Source organism: Apodemus sylvaticus, chromosome 2, assembly GCF_947179515.1.
Source record: "Apodemus sylvaticus chromosome 2, mApoSyl1.1, whole genome shotgun sequence".
Classification (NCBI taxonomy): domain Eukaryota; kingdom Metazoa; phylum Chordata; class Mammalia; order Rodentia; family Muridae; genus Apodemus; species Apodemus sylvaticus.
The window spans coordinates 147,089,462-147,107,955 of NC_067473.1; the positions used below are offsets into that span (position 1 = coordinate 147,089,462).

The 18,494-nt window shown below is 40.5% G+C and overlaps 1 protein-coding gene across 7 annotated transcripts in view; it reads left to right on the top strand.

Moving 5' to 3' along the window:
• Pparg (peroxisome proliferator activated receptor gamma) overlaps positions 1–18,494 on the top strand; it is a 132,355-nt gene that overhangs the window by 97,548 nt on the left and 16,313 nt on the right. For 6 of the 7 annotated variants that reach the window (XM_052174594.1, XM_052174589.1, XM_052174592.1 and 3 more), the window contains 2 exons: positions 7,776–7,975; positions 17,357–17,807. In XM_052174594.1, the coding sequence (XP_052030554.1) occupies positions 7,776–7,975; positions 17,357–17,807 (651 nt within the window). The remainder of the gene's footprint in view (positions 1–7,775; positions 7,976–17,356; positions 17,808–18,494) is intronic. The other variant, XM_052174595.1, reaches the window with a different exon arrangement.

The following is an 18,494-nucleotide window of genomic DNA, read 5'->3' on the forward strand; positions in this document are numbered from 1 at the left end:
GCCTGCTTAGATCACTGAGGTGTGCCCTTGAAGGAGATATGAGGCTCTGTCCCCATTCTGCTTCTCCTTGCCTCCTGGCCACCCAGAGGAGATCAGGCCTTTTCTGACACACGTGCCTACAATAAGTACTGTATCACTGCATCAAAAGATAAAAAAAAGGAGCAATCAATTATTATCATCTCTGTGACATGAAGGAAAAGATGGCCACAGTACTAATGCACAAAGCACCTCCTATTGGCTCTGTGGTCTTCATGATCTTTCTCTGGGGGCCCTGCCTCTTCTCCCATAATTTTCCCCTTTCCACATAGACTTCAAGAAAACTGTGTCTTGGTGTTCCTGGAAACGGTCTCTGTGCTTACAAACATTGAAGTCTCCGGATCTTGTCCCTCTGTTCCTATCAGAACCCTACCTGACATTCAAGGCCCTGTTCACATGTCTTTCCTGAAGACTTTTCTGATTCCTTGTGTTTGCTCTAAATAGTCTGTGCCTTCCCAGTGTACCACATTCTGCTGAAACAGACAGACACATGGGGAGGGGGAACAAAGAGGAGGAAGAAAGAGTTATATTGTTTACTGGCATTGATCATAGAACTAGCAGTTATATCTTGTGTGATTTACATGCAACAAACATGTACAAATGGGAAACCTGACAATGAGACATATCTTTGCTGTTTAAAGCCTGCTATGACTGCAAACTCATCCCTTAAAGATTTAAAAAATCACTGTTTTTTTTTTTTGTAGGATCCAACTTTACTCTTCTATTTTGCTTGATTTATTATCTTGAAAATCCACTTTAGCATCTCCCTTTAATGCATCTACAATTTTGTAGATATTTTGAAAATATGTCAGTTTACTATATTTTAGCATGAAACTCAGATTCAGAAAACAAGATACTCAATTATTCCACATACCTAAAGATTATTGTACAATAATACAAGTACTGAAACATATTTCTCTAGATGCTTTTTTTGGTGCTGGATATTAAACCTGCTAAGCACATGCTCTACCATAGGGTTAAAACCACCTGTCTGTCCTCTGTATGTAACCACCCCAAATATAAAATTGAAGTTGCTGTCTATGACAAGTGCTATATCAGGTAAATTTTGCTTTTTTATTTTGTAAAGCCTCAAATATAGGACAAACATTGCTTTAAAAAAGAAAGCAACGTGTATTCCCAAATACTATAATTCAACATGGTTAGATCTTTATAGTGTTTTAGAACTAAATATAAAAATAAGAAGGAATCTTGAGACATCTTCTCCTAGTTCCTCTTCTCCAGATAAAGTAATTGGGGACCATAGATATTATATAGTTTTCTATAACCCATAGAAAAGAAATCAGAAAGTTGACTTCCTGATGACAGCTATGGCAGTGTTAATTCTACTGCCTTCCATGAGGCCAGACAGTCTCTCTCAGTGACTCAGAGTAACAGACAATATTTTCCTTTTGTCACTGGAAATTAATCATCACTGGTAGAAGAGTATATATACACATATATACATACATATATATATATACAATATACATGTATTCTTATCTGAGTATATATTTTTCCTGGATCCCAATCTATAATGTCCAGCTTTGTTTCCAAGCTTTAACTTCAGCCTTCTAGGAAACAACATCCCAACTTTCCTGACCTCCTCCAATTCTCTGCTCAAAGGGTAAAAACTGAGCTGGTAATTTAGTTCCCTGATAGAACACTTGCCTAGCATGTACCAGGCCATGGGTTCCATTATTAGAACAGCTTAAAAATAAATTTAAAATAATTACTTAACTAAAAAACACCAATCTCTAACAGCCCAAAAAAGTTAGGAGACCAATAGATAATAGATGTTGGTGTTTATTCCTTACCTGCCAGGGAAAGCAGTAGCCTTCAGTCTGATCTATTAGCCATAGAAAGCACACCCACTGCACTGCTTCACCCCCAATATTAAAAGCCATGTTTAGAAAGCATGGCCTTGCTAAATCCTCCTTGTGCCTTTTCTAAATACTCAGCTACTGTGGGTATAGCTAGGATTACCTGGGACTCCAAATGAACTCATGAAGCCAGAATTTTATCTTTTAAAAAAAATCCAGATATGGGGGCATATAACACCTGAAAGGTTGAGGTAAGAGGATCAGTTGTTCAAGTTCATCCTCAGCTACAAAGCAAGTTCAAAACTGGCCTGAGATACACAAATCCCTGTTTTTGTACAAAGAAACAAGTAAAATGCTTCTCTACTTCAGATCTGATATACACAGATTTAGTTCCACCAAGGAAGACCTTGTCTCCTTCCTTTGCTAAGACCCCTGATGTGTAGAAATGCTAAATCTACCTGTGGAACAAGTTTTGCCTAACTTGTAGCAGAATTACTTATCAATACAGATGCTTTATTCATGAGACTTAGCCATTTTGAGAACTTCTACCTATGGAAATATGAATTTGTTCAGATTCTAGCTGAAAAAACACTACCTTTAGGCATTCTAATTAAAGTGAACTTGAAAGGGTTTTAGCTATTTTTGTTAGGTGAAGGAAAGAAGGACTGCTAATGTGATAGGAGACTGTCTTTAATTAACTTGGCTGTTGTGATTGCCCACTAGGAAAGATAAAATGCATTTTAGGTATGTTAATGTCCATGTATGCTTATAGTTCCTTGTCTATAAACGTTTAATCATAGCTAGTCATAATGCCACATGCCTTTAGTTCTAGCACTCAGGAGGCAGAGGCAGGCAGATCTCTATGAGTTTGAGGCCAGACCAAACTCATATTGAGCCAATATGCCCAGCCCACAAGTTCTTCATCTTTTAATATGTCGTAATTCTTACCTTCTCTCATGTAAACTTCCCAATATACATATTGACTCATCTTCTAGATCAGAGTGAGTTCCAGGACAGCCAAGACTACAGAGAGAAACCCTGTCTCAAAAAGTCAAAGGGAGGGGGAAATGTTAATCAGAGGAAGGCTGGAGATATGGATCAGTGATTAAGAGCACTGACTGGTCTTGCAGAAGACCCAGGTTTGAATGCCAGCATCCACATGGTGGTCTGTAACTCCAGTTCCTAGGGATCCTATGCCCTCTTCCAGCCTTATAGGGACTTTACACACATGGTGCAAAAATTTATGTGCAAGCAAAATATTTACACATATTAATAAATAAATGTTTTCTTTTAAATTAAGCAAAGGGACATTGAGATAGGTCAGCAGGCAAAGGAGCTGGCCACAGACCTGACAACGCAAGTTCCATCCTCTAGACTCATAGTAGAAGAGAGCCAACTCCCAAAAATTTTCCTCTGACTCCCCCCATACATGCAACATTTTTTTAATAACCAGAACTTAGGACAGTATCTAACATGAAAGTCCACTTAATAATTATTCATCAAGTAAAGAGCTGCATAGAGTGGTCTGTGAAACAGTAGATGATTCTAGCAACTTCTGTCTCACTATGATAGCTCTGATTTTTTTTTTCCAAATTGTATTCAGAAATTCTGTGTATGTGTTTTGTTTTTGCTTTTCATTTTATTTTATTATTGGCAGGTGATCAATCCCAAAGCTTCATCACGCATGTTAGGAGAGCATTCTACCCCTGATCCATAGGCTCAGCCCACAGTTTCTTCATCTAATATGTCATAATTCTTACCTTCTCTCTTGTAAATTTACCAATGTACATATTGACTCACCTTCTGTCCACTTTTATTTTTTATTCGATATATTCTTTATTTACATTTCAAGTGATTTTCCCTTTCCTGGATCCCCTCTCCCTGAAAGTCCCATAAGCCCTCTTCCCTCCCCCTGTTCCCCAATCCACCCCTTCCCACTTCCCTGTCCTGGTATTCCCAACACTCCTGCACTGAGCTTTTCCAGGGCTGGGGGCCACTCCTTCCTTCTTCTTGGGCATCATTTGATATGTGAATTGTGTCTTCGGTATTCCAAGCTTCTAGACTAATATCCATTTATCAGTGACTGCATACCATGATTGATCTTTTGAGACTGGGTTACCTCACTTAGGATGATGTTCTCCAGTTCCATCCATTTGTCTAAGAATTTCATGAATTCATTGTTTCTAATGGCTTAATAGTACTCCATTGTGTATATATACCACATTTTCTGTATCCATTCCTCCGTTGAGGGATATCTGGGTTCTTTCCAGATTCTGGCTATTGTAAATAGGACTGCTATGAACATAGTGGAGCATGTATCCTTATTACATGCTGGGGAATCCTCTGGGTATATGCCCAGGAGTGGTATAGTGGGGTCCTCTGGAAGTATCATTCCCAGTTTTCTGAGGAACCACCAGACTGTTCTGTCCAATTTTAAACTTGATATCTTGGAATTTAAATTTTCACACATTTATTATTTAGTGTATTATTTTTGTTGTACCCAGGAGCAAAGATAAAACCTGATATTCATATGGCTTCTATTCTAGCGGAATAACTAATGTAAATGCACTAGAAATGAAGTAATAGCATCACACTAACTAATGTATGCATACAAGAAAGCCTAGCATTTAGAAAGCTTTTTCAAACCCCAAGTTATATATATATATAACTTGGGAGGCATATATATCCCATTTGGATATAGGGATGGGTTATTAGAATGCGCTGTGGGAAACATGTAATTTAGAATATTCCCAAGTGTTTTTCACATGCTCTGCCTCCTTTTCCTCAAAGGACAGCAAACCAAAAAAGTTTTGTGTGAAAGACATGGTGGTTACCAAGGGCTTTGTAGAGGACTATAAAAGGAACTTCTGCATGGTTGTTAAATTGTTGTTATTTAGTACATGTTAACTAATTGGCATAACTGGCATTTTCATGTATGCGTGTCATATTCACTCCCATTACCTTTCCTTGTCCCTTTCCTACCCAGCCTCTTCTACTGTCATGCTGTCTTCATCATCCTTCTTTCTCTTCTTCTCCTTCTTTCTCTTCCCCTTCTCTCTCCCCCTTCTCCTCCTTTCATTTTGGGACCTAATGAGTTTACTTAGGATTATGTACAGATACATGTGTGAGGGTTATTTACAGGAGCTTGGGCAACTTATCAGTGGCTACACCACTGAAGAAAATGCCTCTGCCTCCTCCAGCAACCATTAACTCCCATCTATCCCCCAGGGACAGATGGGGCCTTGTTGAGCAGTTCTCCATTTTATGATGAACATGTATTTTATTCATTGTATTTCAAAATGTTCTACAAGAACTTAATATGTGCCAAATAATATTCTAAGTTCTATGTGTAATGAGCAAGACTCCTGTCTTCATGGAGACTCCAGACCAGGGGAGAAAAGAAAACACTATTGTTGACTACTGTGGCCAGAGCTATTAAAATAGAAGACGGTAATGTCATAGTCATAGACTGAGGGAGCCCAGTGGATCCGAGGACCGGGTGGGAGGACACCTCAGTAAGCTGACATCCCCTATGCCAGTGCAGCTAAAATGGAAAGAATAATGAAGAGGGAGTCTGCGATTTTGACTTTAAAATGGCACTTGTTTAAAGATTTCTATTTGAAGGGGTCATGTGCAAAGGTTAAATTTAGGAAAAGTATGCTGATCTAATGCAAATGAAGAGGTATGGGTCTCTTCCCCTCTTAACTCCAAGCAAGGTCTCTTATGAGATCCCTGTAGGACATAGTTTTATTAATGATAAAGTACAGGGCCAACTGAGATGAATTTACGCATACAAATCAGTCTTTCTCTAAAACAAAATTCTCTGGGCATAGTAGTAACCTGTAATCTCACCAACTAGAGAGGTTGGTGCAGGAGAGTTTCGTGTTCTGGGCCACATTGTGCTATGCAGCAAGACCTAGTCTCAAACTATAAAATACAATAAAAAATAAGAACTGAGTTGTGGCTCAGTGGTAGAACATGAGTTCTATAAGAATAAAAACCATCCACTTGGAGCTGTAGAGATGGTTTAACAATTAAGAGCACTAGCTGCTCCTGCAGAAGACCCAGGATTAATTCCCAACACCCACATAACAATTAACATCTGCCTGTAACTCCAATTCCAGGAGACCCACTGCCCTCTGCTGGCCTCCTCAGACATTAGGTACACACTGTGATGCAGAGATGCAGGCAAATTCACACACACACACACACACACACACACACACACACTCACTTTTTTTTTTAATTTTTTAACATCTCAAAAACAAACAAACAAAAAAGAACCATAAATCTGTTGGTTCTCATATTCAGCAGCATTGATTGTGTGCCACCAAGTGCTAGAGCTATATGTAAATATGCCCCAACCATTGCTCACAAGTAGCTTTCATCTAAGTAAAAGAGCCCACTATCATCTTAAGTATCACATAGAATGGTGCTCAAGGTACTACTGAGTATAAGAGCCAGATGTTCCCTGTAGGAAAGCAGTGTCCAAAGAATGCCCCTAAAGAGAGCTAGCCAACCAAGCCTGATGACCTGAGTTCAATGGCCTGAGTCATACATGGCAGAAGGAGAAAATCCTCCACACATACACTGCGGCACACACACAGATACACACACACACATACACACACACTACTAAATGTATAGTATTTTAAAATTTATTTTCTTTTTTATGCTTTTCCTGCATGTATGTATATGTACATACCCAAACCTGATACCTAAAAAAAGTAAGAAGAGAGTTCCAGAGCCCCTAGAACTTGAGTTGTAAATGACTGTGAGCCACCAAATGGTTGCTGAAAATCAAACCAGATCCTCTACAAGAGCAAGCACTCTTAACCATGAAACCAACTCTTCAGTACCCCCATTTTAAATTTATTTTATTATTTTTATAAATATATTTTAAAACAACACCAAAGAATGGTCCCAAAGAAACATTACTCAAAGTGACATTTTATAAATAATATCAGAAAAGAAGTAGGAAATTTTATTCACGTTGAAAAATCTATAAACAGATTTCTATTTATTTTACTTTCTGGGACTGGGATACAGGCCTTGCACATGCCAGGCAAGGGTTCTGTGCCCAAAGGACACCCCAGTTCATACAGGTTAATTCCTACATTAGGCCTTACAGTCTGTCTTAAATCTTTCCTTTGCATTCACTCTTCCTCACCCCTTGAGAAGCCAAATTAAAGGTATTCTGATGAACCTCATTAGGGGAAATTCTGCAGTTACGGGTAGGTCAACTTCCATCCCTTTAATGTCCAAATCCCCAGGTCTTTCTTTACAACAGGAACAAATAACTCGTAAGAACTGCCTGAGAACAGGGCCTATGTTTGTACAACTTGAACTTCTCCGTAACTGTTTAATATAAGAAACACGAAGATGCTCTTGCCTTACCTTTTATTAAGTGCAGAGGTTACCAAGATAAATGTGACGATGTCCCTGTCTGCAGGACATTGTTCCCCAGAGGGATTAGAGGCATAGAAAGTCATGATTATAGTACAGTGTGAACACTGCGATCATTGAAATGCTTAGGGTTGGAGGAATACTGGAAGGAAATAATTAGCTGTACTTGAAAGCTCTATAAAGAAGATGACTTTGCATAACAGATGGATAGGAGTTGTCTCTCAATTCATGTTTAAATGAATATGTATTCCTGTTTGCTATACAGATCCTTCCAATTTCCTAACAGGATCATATGTTGCCTTTTTTAACTGAAGAAGTAAATAGGTTAATTTTCATTTGTCTGTGCTACTGTTGTGAAATAAAAACACGAGCAAAGTGGTAGATAGAAGGCAGAACCAGCGCCGGGTGGAGAGAGGAGGGGCTCACACTGTGGGAACCAAGATTAGGGAGAGCACGATGCTGAGCCCTAGTAATGATCCAATGATTCATCCTGTCGTTCCTCTTCCTCTGTAGCCATCAGGTTTGGGCGGATGCCACAAGCCGAGAAGGAGAAGCTGTTGGCGGAGATCTCCAGTGATATCGACCAGCTGAACCCAGAGTCTGCTGATCTGCGAGCCCTGGCAAAGCATTTGTATGACTCATACATAAAGTCCTTCCCGCTGACCAAAGCCAAGGCGAGGGCGATCTTGACAGGAAAGACAACAGACAAATCAGTTAGTTCTCTTCTGCTCTCTTCATTGGGGGTGGCTGGGGCTGGGGGTTGTTTCCTTTGATTAAATGACTTGCCTCGGTGCGCATGCGTATGCAAAATACAGTTCAGCTGCAGGCTGTTAAAATCTAGTGGCAGGCTAGGTCCAAAACACAGGAAATGTCTTCAAATAGGATAAGTAAACATTGTTCTGAAAAAGGAGTAAGTCCTCCAAGCTGTAATAAAAAACTTTTGAGAGTAATACAAGAACTCATAGGTCATCTCTACATTCATGAATGAACGCAAAGCCTTCTGGTCACAGAGAGTCTCAGAAGCCGTGCAGGAGGCTGAGCAGGTGTGGAGAGGTGTTGTGCCCCACTTCTACCTTTCAGTTTTTCTATAGTCATTTGTCCCAGGTCCAAAGTGGGCACAAAAGTACATCAGGATATCATGAGACCTTTTTCCTTACAGTACCTAGCTTTACTCCTGGGAAACAGGAGGCTCTAGCCTTCTATTATATACATGAATTCTACTTTCTTCAAGGATCTAAGTTGCCTTTGCTACTCCAACTGAATGTTTGTTCACTTGTTTGTTTGTTTCTTTTCGTATGCTAAGTATTGGATTGAATCTCAGGCAAGTATGTTGGATACACATGTGCTAGACCTAAGCTACAACTCCAAGCTGCAAAAGGATTCTTAAGTAACTGGAGAGTCATTGAATGATATTGTTTAGAAAATTCATAATAGATGAAAATTATCATTGAGTTCAGTTTCCTAGGAAGTAGAAAGCTTCTGATACAAAGCTGAGAAGCAGCATCAAATTACATTAAAATGAAACCTAGATGCGGCTCCCCAGTCCACCAGCAGCTGGAAGTGCCTGGGTCTCTGTCCTCCAGGTTTTACAGCCGGGGTCTGGCCTTGATGTTATGGTCTATGATGTGATGAATGTTCCTAGGCAGTAAGAGCTACACGTCCCATGCAGAAGACCTGTATCCAGCTCTTGAAAGCCCTGAGTGTGGTCACTTACTTTCAATGGCCAGGAGAGACAGTCAACTATTAGGTGGATACATGTAGCTTGATGCCCATTCAGATTTTAGGGGAAAAAGATGTATTATCTCCTAATGTGTTTTGATGACTATTTCAGGTTCTTTCTTTCCTTTTAGTTAACTGACTTCGAGTAGAGTCAGCTAATAGCTATGAGAAAGCCACATGCCAGTAAGAACAGTCGAGTTTCTCCCTGCAGGAGAGGTGATTGATACCTTCACAGTGATACACAAGGGCCTAGGCCACAGTTCCCAAGTATTTTACACATTCTTTACATTCCAGCCCAGGGCCTCTGAAGGCTGCTATTGTTTATTATTATCTTCATTTAAGAAGGAACTGAAGTGGAGAAGGGCAAGCACATAGAAAAGGCTATAACATAAGCTTCCCGACTTCTAGTTGGGAACACTAGGACTACAGAACACGAGTCATAGTACAGTGGGGTCTGTGCACTAAGCACCAAAAGCAGTCATGACAAGAGACACACAAGCAAAGCCTCTGTAGAGCTGATTTGATTACAGAGAATAAGCTTACTCCACGGGCAGAAAGGTAAAGGAAGACTGCAGAGCCCCAAGACTGAACAGAAGTAACACTTGATGGCCAACTGCAACAGCTTGCCAAGAGCAGGTGCAGGAAAGAGGGCTGGAGTCTGGGAGGCACTGGGAGGGAGGAGGCTGCCGGAAGGCAAGCCAGTTCAGGTTTACCCAGAGCCACTCATCTTGCAGGCTCTGGGTTCTTACAGTCTTAACCCCCCAGTGCACACCTGAAACCCATGCTGGAAATCCTATCCATTTAGTACTACATAAAAGCTAGGTGCGGGAGAGAAAGAGAGAGACTGAAAGCCAGCCCACCCTAACAGGCAAGAATTTAAACAGTGGCCAACTTACTCCTATCTTTGTTCTGAAAGACACAGGGCCCAAACCACTAGAAATCACTTGGAGACTTCATCCCAGCTGACTTTTTGGCTCTAGGTCTTTGAGTTAAAAATAAGATCATTGGAAGCCCTTTGTGAAACAAATAGCTATTAAGCTGCTTTAAGGAAGGGGCTACAAAGCTTGATTATAGACTTCTCAAGCTCGGAGGCCAAGGGTTGTCATTTTCCCCCATCGTACGTAAGCTTGTGCTTTTCCCATAATAGTTACTTAGACTATTTGTTTAATTGAATTAAAGACTGTTGCTTATGCCCTTTGAAATTGTGGACTTTCAACAGAGGGCTTTTCACTAGCCCAATATTTGTTCATCAAACTAGACATCATTATCGATTGGATCGTGACAGAATTGCCTCCAGTTAAGGTCTAGAAAAAGAAAAAGAGGCCTAGCCAAATATAAACAACCCATTCACTGATTATATAGAACTAAAATCAAATTGTTTGGCACTGTTTTCTCCTTATCTGGTGAAATCAAATTGAGCACCAATGGAAACAGTTCAGTAGAGAATATGGAAGAGAAACCCAGAATGTGGCTTGCAGTGAGAATTGTTCTTTATCAGCACGGTCCTATTATTCATTTGATAGCATCTATCTCAGGGGTGTTCTGTTATCTCTTGGCCAGGACTGTGAAAGCTAAGATTTGCGTTGATAGGGGAAGTTGTGCTGAAGTGTAGCCTCTCGAGATGGTGGGGGGATATGAGAAAGTGACTGAGGCCATAAGGAGAGACATTTAGGTCTCATTATACACCCAGCTTGCAGCTGATGTCATCAGCATCTGTTAGGCCAAGCCTGGGAGAGGCTGCTCAGTGTAGTGGATGACCAATTACCCAGAACCCTCGGCAAAGGAAATGATCAGACTGAAGGGGCCATTCTTTAAGTTTATCTCACTGCTCAATTTAACTGTAGCTGCTTAGGAACCCACCAGCTGCTGCCCTCTCAGCCTTTGCCTCTGGGCTAGCAGGGGCCACTCCCTCTCCTCAGCTAAACTTCTTTCTTCTGTATCTTATTCCCTGTGGCCTCTCACACCTTTCAAAACAGATAATTAAATGTTCCTGCTCTTCTATCAATTTTAACATCATATCTTTGGGATAAGATACCAATAATTTTCACCATCTTGTCTCCAAGAGTATGGACTGGGTATTCTGGTCTCAGGGTTAGGGGGAGGTGGGCTCTAGAGTCTCTAAAAAAGTCTTAGGAGCATTATGCCTTTTCAACCCCCTTACATAGGGTGGAATCCATTCTCCCCACTACCAGTGCTTATCTTCCAAGGATTTGCTTCGGCACAGCCCTTGCTGATCTCTGAAACCCACCAGTGTGTTGGAACTAGAACCCTCATTGCTTCAAGGCAGTTTGATAACTGAATGGACTTTGGAAGTTTAGGATGTTTGACTATCACACTGGTACAATGATCACATGATCCCATGTTTGTTGATGAAAATAAACAGAGTGGTTTTCAAAAACCATTCTCAGTGCCATGTCTTGTCATAAAACAATAAATAGAAAAACCCTGGGTATGCCTGCCAACTCTTCACTCCATATCTGAGAGTGATGCTTAGTGAAGTCCTGGCTGCATTCTATCTGCAAATAAGAAATAAAATTTTTATTTGTACTGTGCTGGACTTTGGGCTCCAAGGCATCATGTTGTTTAAGACAGGCACATGTAAAGTTCCTATAACAGGAGCAAACTGGTGCCATTAGAAAAGTGATCATTCAGAGTAGTATATGAAATATAAAACCTCTGAATCATAAAGCCCATGCAGAGTTGTAAACTGCTGCGGAAACATTTCTGTGCCCATTTACATTTATGCTTTCTAAAATATACAGTGACCATCACATCATACTGAATCAAGTGATGAGGAAGATAAGTCTCTTTAAATCCTATGCTCACAGCTAAACAAAGCAGAGTCTCTCCCTCCATCTTTAAAAGACTCTGAATGAACCAGAATATCTATCGTCCCCTGAGGATAAAATTATTGAGGGGGCCCTCAAAGAAAAATTTAGAACTTAGGGACCCCATAGGAATAAAGTAGAAAACAGTGCTGAGTAATCCCCAATGCGTCTGAAGTCAGGGTCCAGGTGGTGTTGATCCATCTAGCAATAGTAATAAAACAAATTCCTTTATAACCAGAGTCACTGGTAATAGCTAATGATATGACAGATCTGAACTAATATTATTCCAGGATTGAATGTGTAACTCAGTAGTAGAACACTTGCCTACAGATACAAGGCTCTGGGTGCCATTCCCATTACCAGAAAATGACAATAATATTCACTATAGTTAAGGGGGAAGCACATGGGCTTCTTTACTTATTTTTATTTTATTTATTTATTCTTTAGTTGTTAGACTGAGTTGGCCAGTACCTTTGTTTATCCACTGAGTAACTGTTTGGCTGAAATTGAACAATTTATTTAGGAGCTGTGGTTATGTGCTGGTTTGTTTGAGTGCAAATAATTCTTATTAAGTTTTCATTTGTTTGTCTTAAAACACTTAACTACATGGAGACACAGAATTACATCTGACAGTCTTTCTAACATCTATCACAAACAGCAGTTGACTCTAGGAAATATCAATCAAAAGGCACTGTCTGAGGACCCCAGCTCAGAAGAGCCCTAGCTCTTTCTAGAAAAGTAATTTTTTTGAAAAGGGTTTAAAGCCATGGAGAAAGAATTTGAAAAGAGACAGTCAGAAAGATCCTGGTTTTACTTAGAGTTTACTATAAAGAACTTTTTGACTTTGTAAAGTGTCTCAGCTTCCAGTTTCTTCCTATTTAGAGAGCAATGATGTGTGCTTTTGGAAGAGCCTTTGCATTCTGTGGTTCCCATGGTTTTCAACAAGCAAAACTGAAACACAGGAGCAAGAACAGAAAGGAAGTTGAGGAAACCAATGTACTTTGGGGTTAGCATTTATTAACTGTAGTTCATAGAGGACAAGATTTGTGCCTAATACTATGAAAACCAAGCGATGCAGAAGAGTGGAATAAAATTTAAAAGATAGGCTCTAAGAATTTAGTGTTCTTCTTTGAAAATAAAATCTAAGTATCTGGAGAGGCCCATGAAACAAGGCCCATATATTCCCAAACCAGGTTATTGTTGTTTTGGTTTGCTTTGGAAACAGGATCTCATGTACCCTGTGCTGACCTAGAATTCACTATGTAGCCAATGATCAATTTAAGCACCAGATTCTCCTGTCTACTAAATGGTAGGATCATGAACAAGCAGCACCATGTCTGGTTTCTCACTCAGCTGATTCCACACTGCTGTTATCATGTGATTTTCTGAGAGTAGATCAGGTACTATGCAGATATGCATGTGGCTAACTAGAGAAATCATCCAGAGTAACCTGAGTTGTGTTAGTTGAACTTTCTTATTTATCTCCTTTAATGGGTTGTTTTGTTAGTCAAGAGGAGCTGTGAACTTAGTACTTAGTACCTTTCATAACTCATATGCTAACATGCCAATGGATTACTAAGAAGTAGATCCACACTATGTTACAGGCTGTGGTTAGTATTTATGAATCCCATGCCCAATCTCTAGTACTAAAGAAAGAGAAGAAAGGAAGGAAGGAAGGAAGGAAGGAAGGAAGGAAGGAAGGAAGGAAGAATCATTCTGTGGCCAGCAAAGCTTAGGCATTAGAAAATCTCATTCCCAGAGCCTTGGCCACTGTTCTGGGAGCAATTTCGTTCTCATCATTTGCATATTTTTCTTAGACTATATATGCATTTTGCATCCTAAAAAAAACCTAGATAGTCCCCTGAGCATGTCTAGTTGTAGCGTTTGTTCCTGCTATGTAATATGCCTACCGAGCCATTTGATGATGTTTCTGAAGGTAAATACATTGTAAACTAGATTTTAAAAAATTACTGAGTCAAATTTTGAAGACACGACTCCTCCTGCAATCAGTATGTCATCAGAAGACACTCTGCAAGCTAATCCAAAGTGCTAAGGGCTTGTTTAGCTTTGTTTAGAAATGTGATCAAAGACATATAGTTTGTTTTACAAAGAACACTGTACCAAAAGAAGGCTGTCAGTGATACAGAGTGTTAATAACTAGGTTCTCAAGAGGCAGGCAAACCACTACTTTCTTAGGAGGTTTGAGGATGAGGAAGTCCCAGAGAGATGTGAAAGTGATGCCTAAGTGGATCGGCTGAAGTATGGGAACTGGTAAGCTGGCAGCCTGGGAATCATTCTTACAGTTTGACAGATCCACACAGAAGCAGAAGGAATTTATGCAGAGTCAAACCCAAACAAACAAAAAAAGCCCAGCATAATAAAATATAACTAGAAAAAACAACAACAAAATCGCCACTGGTGTTCATTTGCATGTCAATACTCCCATATGCTCTGCCAGCTCCCCACTTTTTCAGAAACATGAATGCCGAAGGTTTTTTTGTTTTTTGTTTTGTGTGTGTGTGTGTGTGTGTGTGTGTGTGTGTTTTTCAAAACTGTACTGCTTTGGCATAATGATGGTGGGGGTGCTGCCTCTTTTCTCTGTCCTTGAGTATTTTACTGCCAGGATATCCTGACCAACACTGATTGCCAAGGGGTTAAAGTCTCATTGTTGTTAAACTGGGAGAGAAAATTAGCAGGATTTGGTGCCCTATGTTCAGCTATCCCAGAGTTTCAAAAACAGGAACCTGGGGCTTTATATGAGGGGCAGGGGAAGTCAAGGAGAATCACAAGGGTGATGGACCAGGGCAGAGTTCCAGATAAATCGCTTAGTTGGAGGTGAAAGAATCTGATGCTTTTGTTCTGTGCCAAGAACCCACATGACTGAGCAGAAGCTCACTAGGAAGCTGAAGGGGCATGTCTGGGTACAGTCTTCCTGGTGTGGAGAGATAGTTTACTGTCTTGATTCTATGCTTGCATTTGCCATCATGGGGATGGAACTCAAAGCCTTGAGCATTCTAAGCAGGCACTGTAGCTATGCATAACTGAGGTGATGGTTTTATGTCCATGTTATCTGTAATAGAGCATGTGGTTGAACTTCTTTCTCTGTTGTCCACACTCAGGAGAATAAAGGAAGTCAAGGGGCTAGGGACTTGACATATTTGGAACCCTGTACTTAATCCCCGGCAAATTGTGACCCAGGTGTGATAGTGCATCCCTGTGAAATCCCAGCACTTGGGAGGTGGAAGCAGGAGGATCAGAAGTTCGAGATCATCCGCTGGTATATATCAAGGCTAAGAGCAGCATAGGTTAGGTGCCAGAGGCCTTGTCTAAAATTGTTGTCACTTATATTTTCTTAATATAAGTTACAACACACGATGATACCCCTAGAACACCAATAGAGGAGGGAGAGGCAGGGGAAAGGAAAGCATTTCTTCTAGGTTCTGTAAAATCATCTTCATCCACTCATATTTTCTCAAGGTTAGAATCTGACTCTCAGGGATAGCACAGTACATTTAAATTGTTATAATTGTCTCTGCCTTTTCTTTACCCTCTTCTTACTAATTATGCCAATTGTGAAGACTTAGGGTAAGCCAAAGCAAGATGTCCAAGAAACAGTGAGCATGATTTGCTCCTAGTTGTCTTCAACAATCAAAGGCAGCAAGCCTCTGAGTCCTCTAGTCTCTCCTCTCTGAGGTGTGATGAGCATTATGGTTGAAGTGAACCGAGGACAGCAGTACTTCTAGAGCAACCCAACCCTGAAGTGTTTGGAAATCTACTCAGTTTAAGAGTCCTCGGTGTGGAACAAACTGAACTTGGTGAAAATCAGGGATGCTTATCTGCAAGAGTCCATAGTTAAATCTCTAGCCAATACATCTTGAAGCTGGCTATTTTTGCCACTTGTGCAACATATACCCACCCCATCTTGCCATTTAAGCACACATACACACACACACACACACAGAGAGAGAGAGAGAGAGAGAGAGAGAGAGAGAGAGAGAGAAATACACACTAGAAATACTAGACTCTCCTCTAGAAAAGAAATGGAAACCTCCAATTTTGTCAACTTTCCAAAAATGGTGGTGCATGCTTTTAATCCCAGCACTCAGGAGGCAGAGGCAGGTGGATCTCTGAGTTTGAGGGCAGCCTGGTCTACAGAGTGAATTCCAGGACAGCCAGGGCTACACAGAGAAATCCTGTCTCAAAACAAAAACAAAAACAAAATAAACAAACAAAAAACCATAAGAATTTGAAAGAGTAAATGACTTTCCCTAAGTCATATAGTTAACTAGCCCTCAGCTGGACGGTGGTGGTGCACTCCTGTAATCCCAGCACTCTGGGAGGCAGAGGCAGGCAGATGTCTGAGTTCAAGGCCAGCCTGGTCTACAGAGTGAGTTCCAGGACAGCCAGGGTTATACAGAGAAACCCTGTGGGGGGGGGGGGGGGGGAATTCCAAAAAAACAAAAGAACAAACAAACAAAAAACCCTAGCCCTCACATAGCAGCTGACAAGGCTCACAACCATCTATAACCCTAGTTTGGGGGGATCTGACACACTGACCTATTCAAGCACTAGATAACCATATGATACACTTATATGCATATAGGTCAATAACCATACAGATTGAGGTTATCTCTTTCTCGGGTTCCATGTAATAAATGCAAAATGTTCCTTCTCCTAGTTGATCAACCTTGAGAGTTTCACAATGATCATAGGCCTTTGGCTAGATCTTTTTAAAAAAATTAGGGAGTAGAATGTTATGATAAATATGAATTATTTTTCAAAGCAACCTGTTTATAAACCTGAGTAATTGACCCATTTGTTTTATTTATTAGTTGATCCCTAAGAACACCTATAAGTTCTTAACATGTAAGTTAAGAGCTGCGGCTGCGGCTCAGTGACAGAGCATTTGCTTAGCACATAAGAGGCTCTGTGGTTTGGTCTTCAAAACTACAAAAAGTAAAAGCTCAAAACCATTCTTATTTTACTATTCTTTGCAGTGTTTTACCCACAGGCCTGCTACAGCTGCATTTTCTGAAACAGATGGCTTCCAAGCACAGAAAAAATAGACATTTTCTTGGCTCAGGATTTTTAATCTGCTTTGGGTAATTTTTTATAGTGAAATAGGTTTTATATGTTCACTGTGTTTCCTCTGTGGTCTGAGTAAATTTAATCTAAAGCTGCAAGATTAGTTTATGTTCAAGTGGGTCTTTTCAATTGTAAGTTGCTTTAATTATTTTTTGTTTTAAAAAATAAAAGGCTAAATGTATGTTCTCGTGAAATTCAAGAAAGACAACAGACTTTTGTTGATTTAGTCAGTCCCTTAGTAACATAGTAGTAGTATAAGTTGAAGGAAAAAGGAGCCGAGTTGATAAAATGTTTGCACACAGCAGATCAATGATGAATAGGAAGAGTTTTTCTCCTGTTTAAATGCCTTCATCTTTCACAGTTTCACTCAGCAAAGCAAATACATATACAAATTAGTCTTCAGAACTAGGTGGTGCTCTCACGGAACCAGGAACTCAGCCACTTTCCCTTTTTCATTTGCAGCCATTTGTCATCTACGACATGAATTCCTTAATGATGGGAGAAGATAAAATCAAGTTCAAACATATCACGCCCTTACAGGAGCAGAGCAAAGAGGTGGCCATCCGAATTTTTCAAGGGTGCCAGTTTCGATCCGTGGAAGCCGTGCAAGAGATCACAGAGTATGCCAAAAATATCCCTGGTTTCATTAACCTTGACTTGAATGACCAAGTGACTCTGCTCAAGTATGGTGTCCATGAGATCATCTACACGATGCTGGCCTCGCTGATGAATAAAGATGGAGTCCTCATATCAGAGGGCCAAGGATTCATGACCAGGGAGTTCCTCAAAAGCCTGCGGAAGCCCTTTGGTGACTTTATGGAGCCTAAGTTTGAGTTTGCTGTGAAGTTCAATGCACTGGAATTAGATGACAGTGACTTGGCCATATTTATAGCTGTCATTATTCTCAGTGGAGGTAAGATTCATCTTTTCATTTTTGTCAAAGAAGGTGGGAATTGTTGGTGGGATGGGGCCTCAGTGCTTTGTGCTCCTTTTTTGCAGGCTGTACATGTTGGGTAGAACATGCCAATGGCACAGTGCCATGAGCGTGTCACTACCCAAGCTGAGTCCCACAGGCTTGCAGAGGGAAGGTTGTGGGGATGGATCCCAGGACCCTTGAGTTTATTCATCACACTGCTTTTCTCCAGCCAAATCCAATCATGAAAGACAAATGCCCTCTACTTCTTTCAAGTTCTTTTTTCTTGCCTTGCCCTCTTTCTTCCCAAAAGGCAAATTTGGTCTTCAGTTCATTTTAGTAATGATGCATGTAACTTAACTTTGATGATGCTTCTGTGGTATGCAGCAGGCAGCGCTGTGAGATCTTGGCCCAGTCAACACTCCCACCCCACCTTCCCTCCATCAAGAATCAGGGAATGTGCATTTGCTAAACTCCACCTTCTCTCTCATGTGGTTCTCCTGGTGGCTTGCTTCCCTTTTATGCCTTTGTAAGGCACTTGGCTGTGATTACAAATACAGTGTAAACCCAAGAAAAAACACACCACAAAGAAACTGAGCTACTTGGCAGTTTGTTGAAATTTGGGCCTTACAAATATCTGATCTAACTAACCATTCCAAAAGACACATTTTATACCAAATGTTACTT